At 42.0% G+C, this 19,779-nt stretch overlaps 1 protein-coding gene across 3 annotated transcripts in view; it reads left to right on the top strand.

Annotated features, from left to right (window-relative positions):
• MYO9A (myosin IXA) overlaps positions 1-19,779 on the top strand; it is a 183,755-nt gene that overhangs the window by 126,142 nt on the left and 37,834 nt on the right. For all 3 annotated transcript variants that reach the window (XM_086757146.1, XM_086757145.1, XM_086757144.1), the window contains exons 12-18: positions 2,419-2,540; positions 3,509-3,650; positions 4,458-4,653; positions 9,102-9,221; positions 13,642-13,717; positions 18,386-18,529; positions 19,219-19,258. In XM_086757146.1, the coding sequence (XP_086613272.1) occupies positions 2,419-2,540; positions 3,509-3,650; positions 4,458-4,653; positions 9,102-9,221; positions 13,642-13,717; positions 18,386-18,529; positions 19,219-19,258 (840 nt within the window). The remainder of the gene's footprint in view (positions 1-2,418; positions 2,541-3,508; positions 3,651-4,457; positions 4,654-9,101; positions 9,222-13,641; positions 13,718-18,385; positions 18,530-19,218; positions 19,259-19,779) is intronic.

Here is a 19,779-nt window from a genome sequence, read left to right as displayed (position 1 = left end):
TGGAGCAGTTGCTCTGGAATAATTCTTGCTGCTACGTATGCGCCTGTCTTGAAATGAGAGCAAATATCTGAGTTATTGTGGAAAAAGTTATGAGTTGAGGACTTTGGCCAGCACCGCAAGTGGTTGCATGGGGGATGGAAGGGAGTGAACAATGGACAGATAGGTGTGGGGAACAACTCCACAGCCTGGGAGTGAGTGTTTCTGACCCAGACCAAAGGGAAAAGAAGAGCAGAGAAGGGAAGATTAGCCAAAATCCTGCAGCCGAAGAAACAGAGGCCAGGAGGTATGTAATGATTGGCTTCAGGTCATGCAGTGTTTGTGGCAGAGTTGAAAATGAGCCTAAAGAAGTAGAGACCTTGAACTTGGGTCTTTTATGGTCTTTTAGTGGAGTATATTTTTAAAAAACCAACAGCTGGCATTGCTAATTAGTTCTTTTACACTGATCTTGGAAGTAGTAGAAGTTGTTAGTGTGATCAGAAGAGTTTTACAGCAACGTTCACTGTGCAGCTGCTGAATGTCCCACACAGAGCTATGGATGCCTAGAGGGCTTCTAGAGCAGAGTGATGGTGTGTGCCTGGTTTAGATGTATGCAAACTTAAAACTCTAATTTTTTTTTTGGGGGGGGGGGGGGGGAAGGATGTAAAGTCCCCATGCAAGCAGTTCAAAAAAAGAGTAATGATAATAAATAGGTAAGCCAAGTAACATGCACCAGCCAAGCATCACCACTAAAAGGCGGCTCATCTTTTATCATCACAGCAAGGTTTATTGCTGTCTGGGTGCTCGGGACTAGTCCTGAGCGGGCAAAGCTGGGACTAATGGACCCTGCATCTGATTAAGCGCCTGTCAAAAGCAGGCAGTTGATAAATGATGCTGACTCCCATTACCGCTGCACGCATCACCGTCTCTCTCTTTTAAATCACTCAGGAGAAAGAAGCTCACGCTTGCTCAAGAAATACGCAGTCTTCTACAGCTGGCTGATTTGCCTTGTAGAAGCTTTTTTCCTGACTTGCACTGAAAAGGCAACAAGTCTTAGTCAAATATATGATTTTTAAATACCTGTACTGCAGCAAGGATTTGTGAATGTTATTCTGCATGCCTGCTGTGTCCTGGTTGCTCTGCAGGAACCTAAGAAAAAAAAATGAAAAGAAAATATAAAATTCACAATGTGTAGTTGTTCCTTATTTTCCAGTTGTGTTTTTTTTTTTCCCCCATTGGGTGTGTTGAACCCAAAAGGCTTTAGGGCTGTTAAAAGCTCCTTCTACTCCTGCACACATGTGCACAGAGTATGTGTCGTTGGTGTAAAGGTGTATGATGTCTCAAATACTCAATTCAGGACCTTGTCGTTTTTTAGCAAAAATTTCCTTGTGAGATGTCTCAAAGCACTTCAAACTCTTTAATTCTAAAAATAATATATGTAGAGTTCATGTTAATTTTGGATGGGAATACATTGGAGAGTTGGAAGAACATAATTTTAAAAAGTTCTTTGCTCATATTAAAAATAAAAGCAGCAGCAATAAAAATGAATTGGATTGTTATAAAGGTGCATCATATTAGTGCAATTTTGAGGATTTTTTCCCTTTTATTGCTTAATGCAACTTGAATCAGTAGGACTTTTTTCAACACGTGGAGTAAGGTGCACTTCCAGTAATGCTGTTTCAAGAGCGAGTCACAAGTCTTAAAAAGCCTATGATAAAAATTGTGTTTTTAAAGCTCTACTTTCTTCCAGATGCGATAAAATAATTTCTGCAGAAGATTTCTTGAAGAATTCTAGTTGAAAATCTATCTCAGAGGACATAACCTTTGTAAAAGAGCAAAGATTGGAGCTATTTCAGTGGAAAACAAATAGCTTTTTTTCCCTCAGTATGAATTTGGGGACAGATTTCTCACTTCTACTGTAAAGGGTCATGGCTCTACTGGTCTTGGAGTGGTGATTTCTGCTAGCTGCAGGTCTCTTCGTTAGCTATTTTTTAGCACCAGCCATTAATATTGTGAGATATAGGATAGCAGAGCCCAGTGAAGCAAGAAGGGAAATTATATTGCTTTTTCTGTGTAATTAAATAAACAGCAAGCCAGGAGCTGGAAAGCGAGAAGCAACAATGCATAGCATGCTGTGCGTCCTTGGAAGTCGTGGCCTGCCATATAGCTAACCTCTGTCTGAGCAAAAGTCTGGTCCACCCAAAATTGTAAAATGCTGTGTGGTTCCCTGTGGTTTAGGTTGTTCAAGTGATTCTTTATCATTTTCTTTGGCATTAAAAAAAAAAGTTGATAGCACATTAGCAGAAGAGATGTTTGTTTTGGTAAATGAGACATCAATTTCCACAAAAGCCTTTGACATTTACCACCTTTTTTTTTTTATTTTTTTTTTTTATTTTTTTAATGCGCCCAATATCGTTACAATATCTGTGGGGTTTTTTTTAGGAGGAGTATAGAGCAGAAGGAATCAGCTGGCACAACATCGACTACATAGACAACTCTGGCTGCATCAGCCTGATCAGTAAGAAGCCGACGGGCCTGCTCCATCTGCTGGATGAGGAAAGCAAGTAAGTAGGAAACTGTCGGTTTTGCTAATATTTGTTTTTTCACTTGAAAAGTGTTTAGCTTTAAGTCTTGGCTCTTGTGATTCTTCCCAGAAAGATGCTAATAGCTCGTTGGGCTAATTTATAATTTTATGTCTCTAGTTTTGTTTCCAAGGTGGTAACGTAAACAGTGGGGAATCCGCAAGCTGAGCAAAAAGCCTTAACAAATAATAATTAAAATTCTGTTTCAAGAATCTCTTCTGTTGAAGGGAAGGGCAAAGGTTTCCTTGGCTCTGCTTCTCATTTCTCTCCCTGTCTCTTGTGGTGTAATGACATGAAGAGGCTTGAAGCCGAGCTGAGTGAAGGGAGAATCCAAGTCCAGGAGTTAAAGAGGATGTGCGGGTGCTGTTACACAGATATAAAGTGGATTTATCAATTTACTTTTAAAAAGTAAGCCAGAGGGAACTGAGAGCATTTTGATGTAGGAGCTGCAGAGTTTCATTTGTGTCAGGGATGCGACTGAGGTTTGCATCCTTGGTGATGTCCATCCAACTTGTCTCAGTAGAAGTTATCAGATGAGCTTGTGGCTTCTGGGTCTACCTTTGGGTGGAAACTGCTGAGCTGAAAGCATCTGCCGTCACATGCATGTGCCAGTTTTCTCGTGTGAAGGGCATGGAAGGCCCCACATAAATGCCGCTACCTTGAGCAATTTCTATAGGCATACAGTACACCACAATAAAAATATGCCTATTTGTGCATTTATAGATGATTTCAGACCTTTACTAAATCTTTTAAGAGTTCTTCGTACACCAGATATACCTTGTACTTGTATATAACCACATGAGAGCATACAAAATAGTATTTGCTTAGTATCTGCAGGCACAGACGTGGAAGCTCAGGATACCTCTATTTTCCTATTTGTGGTCAAGAAAGAAGTGTATAAGCTTTTTGTTGGGCTTATGGCTATCTTCTTTTTAATTCTTTCCACTCAGTTTTCCTCAAGCCACAAACCAGACGCTGCTGGACAAGTTTAAGCGTCAACACGAAGGGAACTCCTACATTGAATTTCCAGCAGTCATGGAGCCGGCTTTCATCATCAAACACTACGCGGGCAAAGTGAAGTACGGAGTGAAGGTCTGTCACCCATCTGTTCCCCAGCAGTTGTTTTCGTTTAAATCATCAGGCTGTGGTAGGGAAGGAGAACCCCAAAGGCTCCACAGAGATGTTTGGAAGAGGACTTGGCTAGAGAAGAGACGCGAGGGTTGGGAGAGAAGTGTTTGGTGAAAAGCTTGGCTGAAATGAGAAGGTGGTGGGGATTGTGTCATCCTGTTCTCCTTCACATTGCAAGCTCTACGTGTGGCATTTTGAGGAAGAACGAGGGACACGCACTGAATTTGATGCTACGTCCCAGCAATAGGTTGAATTTGGGTATCTGGTGGCCTTACTGGGCTCGGTTCATATGGAAAACCGAATTTTATTTTTTTTTCCATCGTTAGCCATTTTTTAATACAAGTTACATGAGCATAGGTCTCAGCATCTCACTGCTGCAGGTACTTTTAAAAATCTCATGCCAATAATTTCAAAGTTGATTCTATATTCATGACAGTTATTAGCAGAAGCAGTTCTGGTGGGCAGGGGAGCCTGTATGAGAAACAGCCTCAGGATTTACGACTGCAAATCTGTAATTGCGCTTCTATTGCGATAGATGTACATGTCAAACTTAAGCATCAGCTTTGAGATGCTTCAGAGAGGAGTGCTTTAGGATAAAACATTTATTTTCTGGACATAAATAGGCATGTAATGTGGGAGCAGGAAAAAAAGCAGGATTCAATAATTGTGCTGTCCTAGGGACAGCCTGGCAGATCTTTCCCGGCATATCTTGTAGATATTGTTTATTTTCCTCTTTTTTTTCTCTCCCCTCTCCTTTTTCTCCTTCCCTAGGATTTCCGTGAGAAAAACACAGATCATATGCGCCCAGACATTGTAGCTCTCCTGCGAAGCAGCAAAAATGCCTTTATCTGCGGGATGATCGGAATTGACCCGGTGGCCGTCTTCCGCTGGGCAGTCCTGCGGGCCTTTTTCAGGGCAACAGTTGCTTTTAGGGAGGCTGGAAAACGATACGTGGAGAAGAAAACTGGTATGTGTGCCAATCTCCTAATCCTAGCGCCTGTGTTTCACGAGCAGCATCTAATATATTACTACAATACTTTAAGTAGCCTATCTGGCTTATTAGGAGCTATTAATCTATTAAAAAACTGATTAAGATATTGTATAGAGTTTTTTTACTATCCAAAAGTGACATTTAATGGTACATGTACGGTAGGATTTTAACACACTGTAAGAAAATATTTTCATTTTACTGCTGCTTTAACTTTTCTTTTTTGTAGTATGCATGCGTAGGAAACCCTGAATGATACAAATAGAGACATAATTATTCAGCAAATAAATTAATTTTGCTAAGAATTCTTGAACCATTAGTTACATCTGGGGAAAAAAAAAGGAAATAATTCTTCTCTGATTTTTCAAGCTGTTCACCCTTTAAGTGCAGGAGAGCGTGTCTCTTGCCTAGCACAATTCATTGCTTCGCATTCATCCAGAACCACCTCATGCCGAACGCGGGGGCATTAAGTTAAAGGAAAGTAATGGTGCATCATCATGCTGTGGCACGCAATGCCTGGCTGTGCTTTTAGACCATTTGTCTGCATAAAGCAATTTTGGAAAGATGGGTACAAGCTATTACTATTAATTTCTGGGCACAAGAGGGCTTGAAATTCATTATGAAATCAGAGCCTCAGCAGGGAAAATGTCAGCTGAGTTAAAATTAAGCACGGAGCCGCCCCATGAATTTTTTTCAGTTGTAGAGGTGTGCATCAAGGAGAGCCAGGGAGCTTGGGACAAGGGACATAGGTATGGAAACCATACAAGCAGAAATAATTTTCTTGTTCGGGGTGAATAATAGCATCCCAAGAGGAGCAGGAGGCAAAAATCAGCATTCAGCTCTTAAGGCTCTTCCACTCAGATGTCGTGAAAGAGAAAAGATGTTTCTCATGAACCTGTGTCTGTCTGGCATGTCAAGGCAGCATTTACAGACAGCGGCGTTTCAAAACGCTGGGAGGTAGATGGCAACGATGTTTAGCATTGAGAGAAACAGCACTCAAAAGAGTTGGCTTCAGAAATCTGTGTTTGCGTTTTCCTTTTTTATCTTGCATAAGGCCCAGGCTGAAGTAAAGCGAACTGATCAAGGATATAAAAAAAAATATACATTCAGTCTTGGGACGTAAGAGCTAATTTCAAGCCCTGCTTCACTTTCTGTGTCTCTGACAATCTGGTCATGCCTGCTGTGCTCATCTCCTCGCTAGCTGGCTTTCTGCTTTTCGGTCTTGACTTTGTGGCATTAACTTGCTTGTATCTGTACATATCTGTATCAATATGTAGGTATAGAATAGAGTCCAGGAGGCTTTCAGACAATTCTGGGAGACTCACTTCTTGCACTGCCGCCTTTTTCCATACCAAAACTAACCAGGGCATGGTAATGGCTGAGTTTCTAAACCTTTTCTGGCACACGATGCTGCTGTTTCATCTGTCTGGTGCCCTTTGGCCTGCTTTCAAATGACTTTGTGCTTTGTAACCTCTGTTTTTTGAGTTTAAAAAAAAAAAAAAAGCTGGATAAGATTTATCTTAAACTTCCCAACAATCCTCAGAACGTTTATACTCTGAATTTCTATGTGTGTCTTCAGCCTGAATTGGGAGAAAGTAATGAGAAAGTCACCATTATATGGCAGAACTAGTGGGAGGAGACTGCCTAAATCTGATTCCCATATTGAGGTACGCCTTACCCATTGGGAAAGTTTGCCCTACAAGCGATGGCAGACCTGGGACCTCTCACATTCAGCTGTCTGTGAACTCTCTGGAGAGGTACCCATCATATGCTAGCGTGACTTCTGCCCAGGTGGTGACAGGACTTAGGAAGGTGGGATCCATAGCAACATTTTCATGGTGCTTTTGCTGGTGAGACCTTGTGGCTGCCTCCCATTCATTGTCCTTCTCCAAAATCCCATCTGTCTTGCCAAAGCACCTCAAAGCAGATGGCTGTAGAAGAGGCAGACCTGAGCAGAAGGCTTGGCTGGTGTCTGGACAGTGAGATGGGCTGGTGCAGCACAGCTCATCCACTAGTGGGTGCTGGTGGTCCCTCCTGCTCTCCTAAATAACGCAGAATAGGCCTGAACTGATACTTTGCATCTATGGCAGAAGGCATTTGTGAATTATTAAAGAATCACTAAGATTACCCTGTCTTGAGAGGTAAAAGCAGACAACCAAAGATAGCATATATTTGTGCTTGTCTTAATTTTTTATATTTTTATTTTTATATGTTTGTTTTATTTTTTTACCAAATCCTACTGGCTTTAATTAGCCTGTTTTGAATGCCTCACTGCCCACAGATGTAGAGCTTTTGATAAAATTGTGGTAGATTAGCTGAGAATAGCTTCACACACACATGTTCATCCAAGTGTATACAGTTAATATTTGTATATAACTTTTCAAAAGACGTGCTGCCCCATTACTGGTTTCTGAGGTCCCATCTGCTGCTGCTACCATCCATCAGGCAGATGTAATTAATGAGTAGGAAGATATCTGAAGCATGCTTTTTTTTTTTCTTTCCCTAATTTAAGGCTCTTTGCACTCTTGTTATAACCCCAAAAGGATCTCCTGTGCTTTTACCTGTCTGAAGGCCTGTTTGCATCCTGCTTGCAGTACCCAGTGGAGATTTTGATGAAAAATCTCCAGCTTATGTATAATCAGCTTTGCAAATTTTTTCTCTGCTTTCTTTTTGCATCATCCTTCTGATTATCTTCTCCATGCCAGCAGTGCCAACCATGCCATCAGCATTTTTTTCCTGATGACTCTGGGCACTCTCCTTTTTTTGTGCTCCTGATATCCTCGTAGTGTAGCTTTGAGTGTCTGCACGATTGTCCTCATTAACCTGGAGGTGAAGAGCAGCAAAGGGGTCTCACCATGAATTTTGTTGGGTACCTCTTATGGTGCTGCCAGCCCTCCTCAGATGAAACACCTGGGATCTGGCAAGCTGCAGTTAGGTGAAGGATGAACTTCTTCAATAATTAGATTATTTTTTTTTTTAATTAGTATTATTATAATTGAGTTTATTGGGGAGGATTGAGGTGGTCCAAAAGAACTACACGTTTGAACTAGATTTGTTAGTGAACTTTGATTAAAGGAACACTATCAAGCTTTTCAGGAAAGAAATTTGGCTGATTTATGTTTTTTGCTATATTACCAATATGAATTTGTTATGCAAAACCCCCTTATTCTTTATAAGTGAAAACTTGACAGAAGAACTGGTGCTGTTCATATAAACCAGGTTGTGGAGACTCCCAGCTTTCTCATCCTGGTTTTGTTGGACATGAACCTAAGTCCTCGCTCTGATGGAGGACTCATGGTTCTGGCACTGTGTGCTCCCTCAGTAGTCTCTGCATTTGCATTTGGCTGGTAAGGCTTGCTCCTTGGTTTAGTGCCTGTTGCAGCTGACCTTCACAATAGCGAGGTCTCAAAAACAATTCTGTCGACTTGTGCAGATTTATTCCTAAAGCTAGGCACCAAAAATGCCAACATTTGGGGAAAAAAAAAAATCCAAGAAAACACTCTATATTTGCCAAATAAAGGTGATAGCAACCAAAAAAATGGTCTTTGAGGTCCCACTGAGCAGTATGAAGTGGTGTTAATGCAAGGAAGATGCCCCTTGACAGTGTTCCTCTGTGAAGTTCAGGTTGGTCCTTTCTGATGATTTAATACATTGGTATGAAATGCTTCCATGCGTGTTGACACAAGGTAACTCCTCGGTGACCTCATCATGGCTCAAAAAAAGCATGATGTATTCCTTGATTAGGCCACTTAATCGATGATGGAGAGATGCTGGCTGTTTGCCCAATGTCACCTGTGTAACCTCTCCTCCATGCTATGGTCAGTGCTGGGCCATAAAAAGTCCTCCTGGCCACACAACGATGGTTTCTTCCAACTTCTGACCTCAAACTCTTGCTACCTAACTCCAGACTCTGTGTCCTCTGCCCTTGAGGAATACACAACTCTTGTTTAATACAAATAATTTCTGTTTTTCCCTTTAATTGCCAGTATTTGAGCAAAGCGCGACTCTGGGATGTGAGGTGAGAATTAGAGGTGGCCATGTCCGGGGGCATCTCTGCAGGGAATTGTGGAAAATGCCTGGCAGAGAGACTGGAAGGATTTTAAAAAGCAGTTAGTAAAAGATTTCTCTAATAATCTACTTATTTCCCCAAATAATGTCAGAGTTATTATAAAGTGATTATACTCTGGCTAGTAAGGATTGTAAAATGGTGGGAGCACTGGAACTGGGATGTGGTCCAGCCCATTGCTCCTGTGCCATGGCACCATGTCTGGAAGAAACCGAAGTTAAATTGTGTCAAGCACGAAAAATGCGCAGCCCTCGAGCTTTTGTATCCTTTGGGCTTGTTCTTTACCCTCTCCTGATTTCTGCTTATATAATCTTTCTCTTCTCTCTATTTTTTTTTTTTTGTTTTTATCTTGCTTCCCAAGGGCATGATGATGCAGTGCCATGTGCGGTTTTGAAAAGTGTGGATAGTTTTAGCTTTCTCCATCACCCAGTTCATCAGAGGAGCTTAGAGATCCTGCAGAGATGCAAGGAGGAGAAGTACAGTAAGGCTCCACCACCCGCTCTTCCCTCTGATAAACACTCACACCTAGAAATGGAAACCAGGTGCATTTGGCATAGAAAGGGTAAAAAAACTGCCCGAGGAGCCTTCCAGGCTGCCTATAGCAATTTTGAGCCTACGGGGAAATTATTAGACAGAGTTTGAAGAGTAAAATTAAATGCAAACCCACATCTCTTGAGATATCGCATCATTTCATTGGCAGTTTCCCCGTTTGCTCGCTGACATTAAGTCAGGATGCTGATGCTAGGGGTATTATCTTGTGTTTCATTATTGTTATGACATATGTGATAATAAGTTCAAAGCGCCACAGATCCGGTAGGAGTATTCCTGGTATAAGGCACAGGGCTGATACGGCTGGAATTCCACTTCATTTAGATTTCATTGGACTTTGAAAATAACTTTAGGTTGTGAAAATACTGTCTCTGAGGGCTTTGACTTAAAACTAAAGTGTTTGGCACTGTTATTTTACAGAATGAGCTGGGTAAAGATGCACTTGGTCTCCGTTTCTTCCTCCTCACTCCTCTGTCACATAATAAACTCATCCTGCATGACAACACAGATACTCTTACCTGCCCTACTATATTTTATATATATATATGTTTAGAAGATATATATTTGATGCTTGTATCTTTAGATATATCATTTTTCTGCCATTATTCTCTTCCTTCATGTTGCACATTAAAGCTTACAGAAATAGAGCGCTGCTATATGCAGTCTTCAAGGGCAAATCCTCAGCCTGAGTTGCTGACTTAACCATCGTGCAACTTAGGTGTAAACGCAAACCACCCACGTTTTTTTTTCTGCAGAGCTGAGCATGGTAAGTAAAGTAGTTGCATGTTGCATCTTCACAAATATACTTTTCCTGAATCAGATTTTCATGCTTCCTGCAGCATGTGCACTGGGGGAGCAGAGGTGTTTTAATTCTTAATTTAGACTTTCATTCTTAATTAAGAGTACTTTGCTTTTTCATACAAGTTCCCACTATTGCTACAAAGAAATCCAAAGCAGTAAGACAAGCACAGCGATAGATTTTCTTAAGCGATGTTGTGCCAAGACCTTACTGATACTACTAAGAAACTATTTAAAAGGAAGATTATTATCAGTAGAGTAATTTTAATTGCAGTTAAATAATTAAATTTGTCATTTATGAGTTAGCTCAGCAACATGAGAAGTTCTGGGGGTTTAATTTGCAACTACTTTGGTGCGAAGAGGGAAATTCATAAAACTCAAAACACACTTAGAAGCAGAGCTTTAATTCAATGTGAAGCAGTGAAGTTGAGCTCAACATTTTAAAACCTCCTTTACTACAGACTAGACCACACAGTTTGGTTTCTCTTAAGACAAAACCAACATGTGGATCTGAGAGTAACATTGCCATAGTTTGTGAATTGGCCAGGAGCATCTGACCTGACAAACAAGAAATTCATGTTCTGCATTCAGAAATCATTTGCGTCTCCCCACAGGATGTGCTTCTGCAAGCTGCTTCCCCAGGCTTCATGGCTTTGGCAGACTAAACCAGGGTTGGAGCATGTATAATTTTTCAGTCCTGCATTTAGTGAGCTTGCAGGCCCTGCAGGCAAGGATGCTGGGGCTGAGTGTGACCTCGGGGACTCAGCTTTTCCCAGAAGTCAGATGAGGTTATAACTGTGTCATCCTTGAGAGGGACCAAATAGATGATGTGCTTGTCTTGAATTGTGCAATTAGTTCCAGCCATGCACAAAGAGAGAAAACTAATTGATTTGATAAACGTATTGTGATTCCCTTTAGGTCACTCTGTATTCTGCCTGTGTAGCCAACTGATTGCCCTTCCCTTATCATCTCAGCCACTTTGCTGGTGTCTTTTGAGTCTGTTGGCTAAGTTACAGTCTTCCTCAAGAGCAAGGCACTGGGTTTAGACTTCTGAGTTCAGGGCTGAAACTCTGCTGGTTGATGTTCGTAAGCAGGGAGCAGACTGGGATTACCCAAAGCTCTTGCCAATGAGGGCAAAGACCTGTTAGGCAGATCAGTCTGTCTTTCTGAAACAATACAGCTAACGAAAAGGGAAAGTGTTTGAAAAAATCAGAGTAATTTTGTTCCTGAAATGTAAAATAGATCAGCCTTAATCTGAGCTGGGTGTAGGGAATGGGTGGTTTCCACTCAGACCACTGTTCCTTAGCTTGCAACGTACTGGTATCTACAATTTAATAGCCTGAGTTCACTGTACAGAATTCTCAAAGCTACGTGCAACTCATTCAGTTAAATCGAAAACCTTTTTGCCTTTAATTTCTAAAAAACCTTGCTCTATTTCCCAGAAAAGGGGCTGCATCAATATGACAACTTTTATTTGGCTTCGGCGTGTATGTATTTCTTCTTTTAAGAGCCAAGTGATGGCACAATGTAGAAAAGTCTTTTCGAGGGGGGTGTGTCTAAAGCAATCCTCTTTAACCCAGCCTGTGCATCATAGTGAAGGCAGAGTTTGCTTCAAAAAGAAGGACATGGACTGAAGAAAAAAAAAAAATAATCTTTGAAATACCAGAGAAAGCCTACTTTTCCTGAGTAATTGCAGCTGTTCACCAAACACTCAAAGCAAAATGAAATGCTTTAGGTTAGAGAAGCCTTCTGTGCCTTAATGGGGAAGTATCCAGGCATGGATACAAGAGTGTATAAAAAATAGACACAGCTAGATGTTAGGTGCTTTCTTAGTGTAAAACTACCTACAAAAAGTACTAATGCAGTATTTTAAGCAGATTCCTTTTCCCCCTCTTTCCAATTTGGTTTTTGTGCTCTAAACAAGCAACTTTTGGCACAGAAATGGCAGTCTTGAAAGAGGTAAAAGAAGGCTCTCAGGATGAGAAATGTAACAAAAAAATGACTCAAACAGCAAAAAGGAGGATTGAAAAGAGAGTTTTGAACTCTAGGCATAGCTAGGCACTCGGAGAGATTATCTGAGTTGATTTCCAAAAATCTCCAGAGTTGGAGATTGCAAAACCTTCTCAGCAGAAGTGATTTGGTCCTGTCTGGGAGCACAGGCAGGATCAAAGATGACCTGTAGCAGCACGTTCCTGAATTTTTTTTTTTTACTCAGAATTCTAGGATATCTGGACACCTTTAGATACAATAACTTGCCCAAGTGCACCATCAGCCTTCTCAGGCATGTCCTGCCCAATGTTCAGGCTTCAATCCAAGGTGTTATAGTATCTCAACAGATAATGGAGGACAGTAGATGTCCCATTAAAGGGATGTCCTCTGTTGAAGTTTGGTAGGAATTCATCTTCTCCTTAGAAAATTCAGGCTCTGAGGAATGGCAGGTCAGCAAGACAGGCTCAGATCTCTGCATATTTTCTTTGCGTTCATCTTCAAAATAAAAAGATCTTTGGGACACCTTTTAGCTCAGCATCTGGGCTATATTAAATAGGAAAATGATAAATGTGGGGAGGAGAGGGTATGCTATTGCTTCTTCCTATTCTGTTGCAAACTATAGTTTAGTCATCTTTCTTTTTAGAGAGGATTTTTTTTTTCAATTTTTTTTTCCACTGCAGAAATCTCAAGGAATATATCTTTTTCCAATGTTCAGATGAGTGCTGTGATGTTTCCTGTCTCACAACAGCGATTTCAAGACAGTTAAAAAATTGCTTGGCTGTTTTCATGTCAAATTTGAGATTATTGGGTCTTTACATATCTGGAGTTTAGTGACTTGAAAAGTGTTTTGTTGTCTACAGAAATTGTCTTCTGTCTTCCTAAATGCTTGGTTACAAAACATTTCCACTTTGGGGAAGATAACAGCCTGAAACATCTGCTTCTGTAACCATGCGTTATAACTTCCTTGGCTATTTATTAAATATTAATTACTCTAAACTACCCCTGTCAAAGGACATAGGTTCAGTAGGCAATAACGCCTCCTTGTGCAGCACCTACTGCTTGCTATACGTATCCCTGTCCATACATCTGTAGGAAAGCAAGAAGTGTGCAAGGTGTAAATGACCATTTTTCCAAGCACCCTATGTATGTGTCCAAATATTTTGCTCATGCAAGCAACTGGGTTGTACCATGCGCAGCGGAGAGCTTAGGAGTGGTTTGGACATGCAGGCCACGAGTGGCTGGTCCCCTCCATCACAGCAACCTCTTCCTTCACCCTTTTGTTTACCAGCTGGGACAGCGTGTCCCTAACACAACGTGCATGTGTGGGAGGGGAATTATTAGGCTTAAGCAAACAGCGTTACTCATAAGTGTGATGGCTCCACAGCAGAGAGGTAGAACTTAGTAGACGATGGGTATGTCAGCGTCCTTGGCACCCTTGTATGCCCAGCATGTACCATGACACATACGTGCTCCTCCTCGCTGCACTCAGTGCTCGGCTATGGCTGTGCTAATTGCCTTTTGGTGAAGAGCCAGGTAGAAACATCTTTTTTCATGTGCTGCTTTAGGTATTACCCGGAAGAGCCCACGGACACCGCTCTCAGATCTCCAGGGAGTCAATACCATCAACGAGAGGACCCAGTGGTAAGTCTCTTGCTTTTACATTGGCCTGACAGAGAAATCTCGGATGGGAGAGCACTGTCTGTTTTTATAAATGACTGTATTAATGTTTCTCTCAGCTTGCTTATTTATTTTATCTTCTCTTCGTTCTTTCTCTGCTATGTGATCATGTCTAAATATCTTTACCTGATTAAACAGCAGGCAGGGAAAGCAACTTTTCTGTGTCAAAAGGCAGCAATATTAGGTGGTGTGGCGTATGAGGTGGTAAGACGCTTGCAAAAATTAATGAGTGTGCTGGTATCAAGGAAAAATAAACTTACTGAGGATTTTTCTGGCATGAAAAACCCAATTATGTGTTTGGGTGCAGAACTGCACACAAGTGATGTGATAGTGGCTCTAGGCACTGCTGAATGTGGAGGACCTGGGAAGTTATGGGGCTTGAGATGGTTCCTTGTCAAATGTTTGCTTGTTTTTAAGGGAAAGAAGCATGTTAACTTCAAAATGGTTTGATTTTTACGATTTTTATGTACAGTTTTATTTTTTAATCCCTCCTTGAAGGCTATGGTCATTCAAACAACTGCTTAACGAGACCTTTTTGTTTGAGAGTCTACGCTTTGAGATGCAGATCTCTACAAAAGTTTTTTCAAATTAGTTTCAGAATTAAATTGCTTCTGAAGCAAAATATCTTCATTTCAAAGGGAAATCTGGGTGCTGATCCTCTACCTTTTCTCCAGCTACTCTTGTGCTGTCCCTCTGCAGAAACCTCGTCATCCAAGTACCACCTCTAAAGGGATCTAATGCCTTTCTGCTTCCCTCTGAGCAGATCTGTGTGTGTGCTGGGGAAAGATAAGATCAGAGCACCCTCAGCTCCTAAAATGATTACTTGCAGCTGCAGACATCCGGGTGTAACTTAACGGCTACTCTGAGTTTCATGGGAAGTCTAGGACAAGTCAAGAGGAGTCTGAGACTGTCTCCTGGAACGTGTCTGTCAAATCCCCTGTAATGATCCTTGCATCTCAGTCAGCTTCCCTTCCACACAAAATAAAATAACCTCCAAATACATTATTAAACGTATTTTTTAACTGGCTTGAATGCCAATTAGCTGAGATAGAAATTAGATAGATGTTGTTCCTTTTCTTTTTTTTCTAGTGGAACGGAAGTGCGTTTTATTGTCTGACTTTGTTCACCACATGCCCTCTGAGTGCCATCAAGACTAGAATATCCCTCTTCCTCTGAATTTCTTCCCCTTGAGAGTGATGGTGGCATCCTGCTGAAGGAGAACTGAGTATTCTCATATCATTACAAGTCGGCTTATTTTCAGTGGTCAGAGAGAATGTGATTTCCATAAAATAGTTGGATTTAATTTGTAAATTTGTGCCACTTCTCAAATTTGGGCAGTTATCCAGCTTGTGCGAGCAATCTCACCCTGTTGTGGGAAGGTGATGCAACCCTGGCTGTCCTCACATCAATCTTTCCCACCCCTCCTTTTCTTTCTCCTAATGGTACAGCTGCTACAGCTCTAATCTGTTGGGTAATGACAGTACATGGTAATGTTTGAGGCAGAGAAGTTTGGTGTCTCCAGAGGTGACGTTCACTGTTTCTAGCATCTCTGGTTGTGCAGGTTTCCCTAAATGTGATGTAACATGAAACTTTGTCCCCGTGGAGATCTTCACGCATAGATAAGCGAAGTTCTGCAATTTCTTTAGGAAGCCTTCAAGTCTGATGCTGGTGCGTGAAGAACATCTCTGAAGCGGGATGGGGCTTTTCTTGACTGTACAGTTCTAGCTTTGAAGGCGTGTTAGTGCGGCAGCTTGGGCTGCCAGCATTTTCATAGCCCAGAACACTTCAGTTATCTCAGCAAGGTGCCATTGTAAAGGCAGGGAAATTCCTCCTGTCCCAGGCAACGAGGGGAATGTATTTGTTTACTATGGAGTTCAGCCTGTGGTCAGCTCTATTTATTTGGCTTAACCAAAGCCAGCATAGCAGGCAAGTTCCCTTAAACTGCTAGGATCAAGGGCAGCAACTACCTGTCTTCTTTCCATCATCCTCAGCAGTTGTATCCTAACAACAGGGCCAGGACAGACAGTTCATTCCCTTTACTGATATATTTGCAGAAAATGTACTTTTAAAGCTGTCCCAACTCCTGTATTCCTCCTGGTGTGGTGCCTCAGTAACACAGTCCGTGATCTTTGCTTCTCTTGGGCATCATCAGTGATGGGTCTCCCAATGTCATCCATGCCCCTTTCTTCTCAAAGCACAAACCAGGTCTCTCATAAGATCTCCAAAATGCAGCCTGCACTTTCAGGGTAGGCAGGTGATTTTGATAACCTTTCATTGTTGGTATTTCAGTTAAATTGTGCTTGTCAAGCAAGAAGGGGTAAATACAGGGGTGAAGGTAACATGTATAGAAGAGAGATTTACTTTAACAGCTTTCCAACAGATAGACCAGCAAGCAATTGATGGAGCTAAATTAAACAGGAATTTGCTTTCAAAGCCATCTCATGATCATGCGGTCGCTGATAAGTCTGCGTTGTACATCCAATCGACAGGATAGCCCGGGGCTTACTTCTAAAAGCAAATTTGAGGCATGACATCATGCAGGAAGTCATTGTGGAGGGTTTAGCGAGCCAAGCGCTCTCCTCTGATCTCAGAAGAAAGCAGCCGGGTGGTTTGCACATGCTGAGGGCGGGGGAAACCAGGCTTCCGCAGAGCTTCGGGAAGCCAGCATGCCTTGGAAGTGCCTTCACCAGCTGGCAAGTAATGAAAGCCGTGCCATCGCTAACCAAAACCACTCGGGCTGTCTGTTTTCCTGCCGGTTTATGCTCATTGATGAAACTGGTTTATGTGCAGTGATTTCTAAGCAGTATGCAGGAAAGCAGGTGTTGATCAGTTTGTCCTGAAACAGTTGGTTGAGCTTGGTGAGATGATTGACCTCTCAAGTACCAAAACAGCTGTGTCGGTCACCATATGGATGTATCCATCCTAAAGCATCCATAATAAACAGAGTTGTTGTTTTATATCTTTTTTTTTTCAAAACCACATGGGAATTTGTAGGATTTTCTCTTCTCTAGTCTTGTTCAGAGTCTGTATAACCACAGCTGGGCTCAAGCCTGAGCACGCTTTGAGGTCAGACAGGATTAATGATGGGTTGTAGATCCCAAAAGTGGCCATTGAGGTTTAGTGGTGTCCATCAGCTGGTGATTTTTTTCTTTTCTTTTTTTTTTTTTTTTTTTTAAACCCCTTCATATAGGAGGTTTTTGTTGGATAGGACCTTAGCTGTAAAGAGAAAGAAGGTGGACAGAGGAGATCACCTGGATATTAAAGCTTCTCACTGGCCTTCCTTGAATCAAACAGGTTGCTTAAAAAAGGCAGATCCTGGAGCGCTCAGCCAGGGGTTCACTTTGCTGTGGTTCATCCTTTCTTTTAAAAGTGATACATGTCAAAATGCTGATTTAATGGGGCCAGGAAGGAATTTGAAAAGTGCTGTGGTGAGGCAACAAGGCAACTTGTACTCCAGCATCGCATTGCTCCAAGGATCTGGCTCCAGGCTTTGAGCTGGCTGAATGAACAACTTCACATTCTTCATTTTTTAATCTCCATGCAGTACTTGATATTTGCGCTTCCTCCAAATCAAGACTTTAAGGCAAAGGGCTGCTTTGTTGCTAGACCTCAGAAGTTACTGGTGCTGGAGGCCTTATTTAAACCACCACTTCAGCATCCTCATGACCAGGAGACTGGTACTGCATTGAGTCTTCTTTTCCTCCTGTCTGAGACAGCTCAGGGAGCTGGAGGGCTGCAGACCCCACATCCTTCCTTTGATGAACTTTATTTCATGTGATGGTTTCTGCAAGGCTGATAGAGAATTTAAAATAAAAAAAAAAAACCAGCACCAAAAACCCAACACCAAACCAAAAGTATTGCAGTTGGGTGCAGCCCAGGAGAGGCTTTGCGTAACCCCAGATGCCATAGGAAGGCTCCTCACCTCTGGAGATTACTTGCCCTGATGTGAAGTTTTGAGTACCTGTTTCTCTTCCTCCAAGGGAGGATTTTGGTTCCACTCACCGTTCCCTTCAGTTCTTCTGCAACCAGGTGAGCGCTTCTGGAGACAAAGGCAGCTCTGCTCCATGGCAGAGAGGACCAAATTGGGCAAGTGATTTGTGACCAGGTCCCAGTGAGTGATTCTGGGCCAACCCATCAGTCCAGCTGGGGCTGGCATCCTTCATTTGTGGCAAATAATTAGTTTATTGCAAATGGTATTTGCTTTTTCTTTTCCTAATGAATTAGAGAAGTCAGCGTCACCACCAGCATCATCTAAAGTAGTGACTCTATTAATGATGGTAAGGCTGACAGCAGAGGTCATAGTCTCGTATCCTTCAGACCACTGAGGTATCTACAGACCCGAGCCTTCTGACTGGGAGAGCTGCAAGCTGTTGTTCTCCTGCTGATAGTTTGATCTTTTTATGGATATTTGATTTTTGAAAGGTGCTTAACGAGCCAATCACTTCACGTGGTATCTGGCATCGTGAACTCATCCCTGGGATCCCATGGGAGTGAAGGAATGATAAAAAGAATAAAGCGGCGACTCTCATTTTCTACCAGTGGGTTATTTTATGATCTTATTTTTTATTTTATCATAGAACCAGTTTTTTTTTTTATATCTTCCTAACACTGTGTGGTGTTTTGGTGTTGCAGTGATGCCTACGGGGTTGGCTGGAATGGCCGGATGGGGATGCGGCACAGCAGGCTCGCCAGCCCTGGCGCCTTCCTAGACAAAGACGGGATATTCGTCAACACAACCAACAGCAAGCTGCTGGAGAGGGCCCACGGCATCCTCATGTTAGTACAAAATGAGAAGATTTTGGCTTTATTCCTGGAGCATAATGAGCAGCATGGGTAGTTAGAGGAATGTAAATAATCAGAATATAAAAATATCAGGGTTTCAAGTAGACTTGGAGACGTTTCATGATTGGGTCAAAGTGACCCCAGTATGTTTTACGTGTCTGATTTATTTAACTCTTATTCATTTGTAATGACAGACGTGAGGGAACGAGAGAAGGAATGAATCTGCTGGTCAAACCAGTCTCAAGATATGACAGCAAAGTAACACGATCACATTTTTTAACATGATACCAGAGTTTCCATTGCAAATTAGGTGGGGAAATGATGTCGATGATTCATGCTGCAGCCTCATCAGAAGGTTCAGAGAGCATTCCCAGGGTGGCTGGAGTTAATGCAGGGTATGAGAAACCAGGAGGGTGGTCAGTCGTTTTATGATGCTGCTCCCCAACTCTGCCCAAATTACTGGCATCCCCATCATTTCCCATGTAACGGTTCCCTTTAACTAAGTATCTTTCTCTCTAACCTGTGCAACTAAATTTGTAAAACTAATATGCAGCATGCAGAAGCAGCCCAGTTTCAGTGCAGGTTATAGGAGGCAGCTGCTAAAGGGGATTTTGAAGGGCTTGTTTCAAAAACTCCTGCAGTTGCACACGTGGATTAACCTGAGCCATTTATTATCTCCCCAGGCGAAATAAAAACTTCAAAGCCAAACCAAATCTGCCGAAGGTGAGCAAGAAGGAGCGGCTTTACCTTGTTGGTCCCTGGGTTAAGACTGTAGGTACAATGTTGAGATACTGATGGGTATGAGGAAGGCCACTTGTGTCTACATCAAGACCTTGATCAACTCAGCTCTGTTCAGGGCTCTTTAATTTCTATAAAACCAAAGGATTTCAGCTCTGAAGGGGGCTGTATAAGCAGTTACATCCTCCTTTCTTGGACCTACTCTGACTATTTTTTTCCTCCTCCTGGGAAGGAGTACGTACGTACTGATGAAATTTGGTAATTAAATCTCTAAAATAAGTGGGTACGTTATGCAAGAGGTCCAGCACCTGATAGAAAACAGAGTTGCCTAATATTTAGTTTCCCTCCGTCTTTACTGCATTTACTGTATTTTAAGAGATACCAGGAGACCTGTTGTATCTAGAAGAGCAATACTTGTGGTCCTTGCTGGTGCCACTTCAGTGGTTGGGAACGGAGGGCCAGGAAGAGTAAACTTTGGCTTTACTCCTCTCTGCCCACATGTTGTA

This window comes from Chlamydotis macqueenii, chromosome 12, assembly GCF_036417535.1.
Source record: "Chlamydotis macqueenii isolate bChlMac1 chromosome 12, bChlMac1.mat, whole genome shotgun sequence".
NCBI lineage: Eukaryota > Metazoa > Chordata > Aves > Otidiformes > Otididae > Chlamydotis > Chlamydotis macqueenii.
Note: the sequence above shows the minus strand (reverse complement) of the source record. Positions and strands in the feature narration are given on the sequence as shown.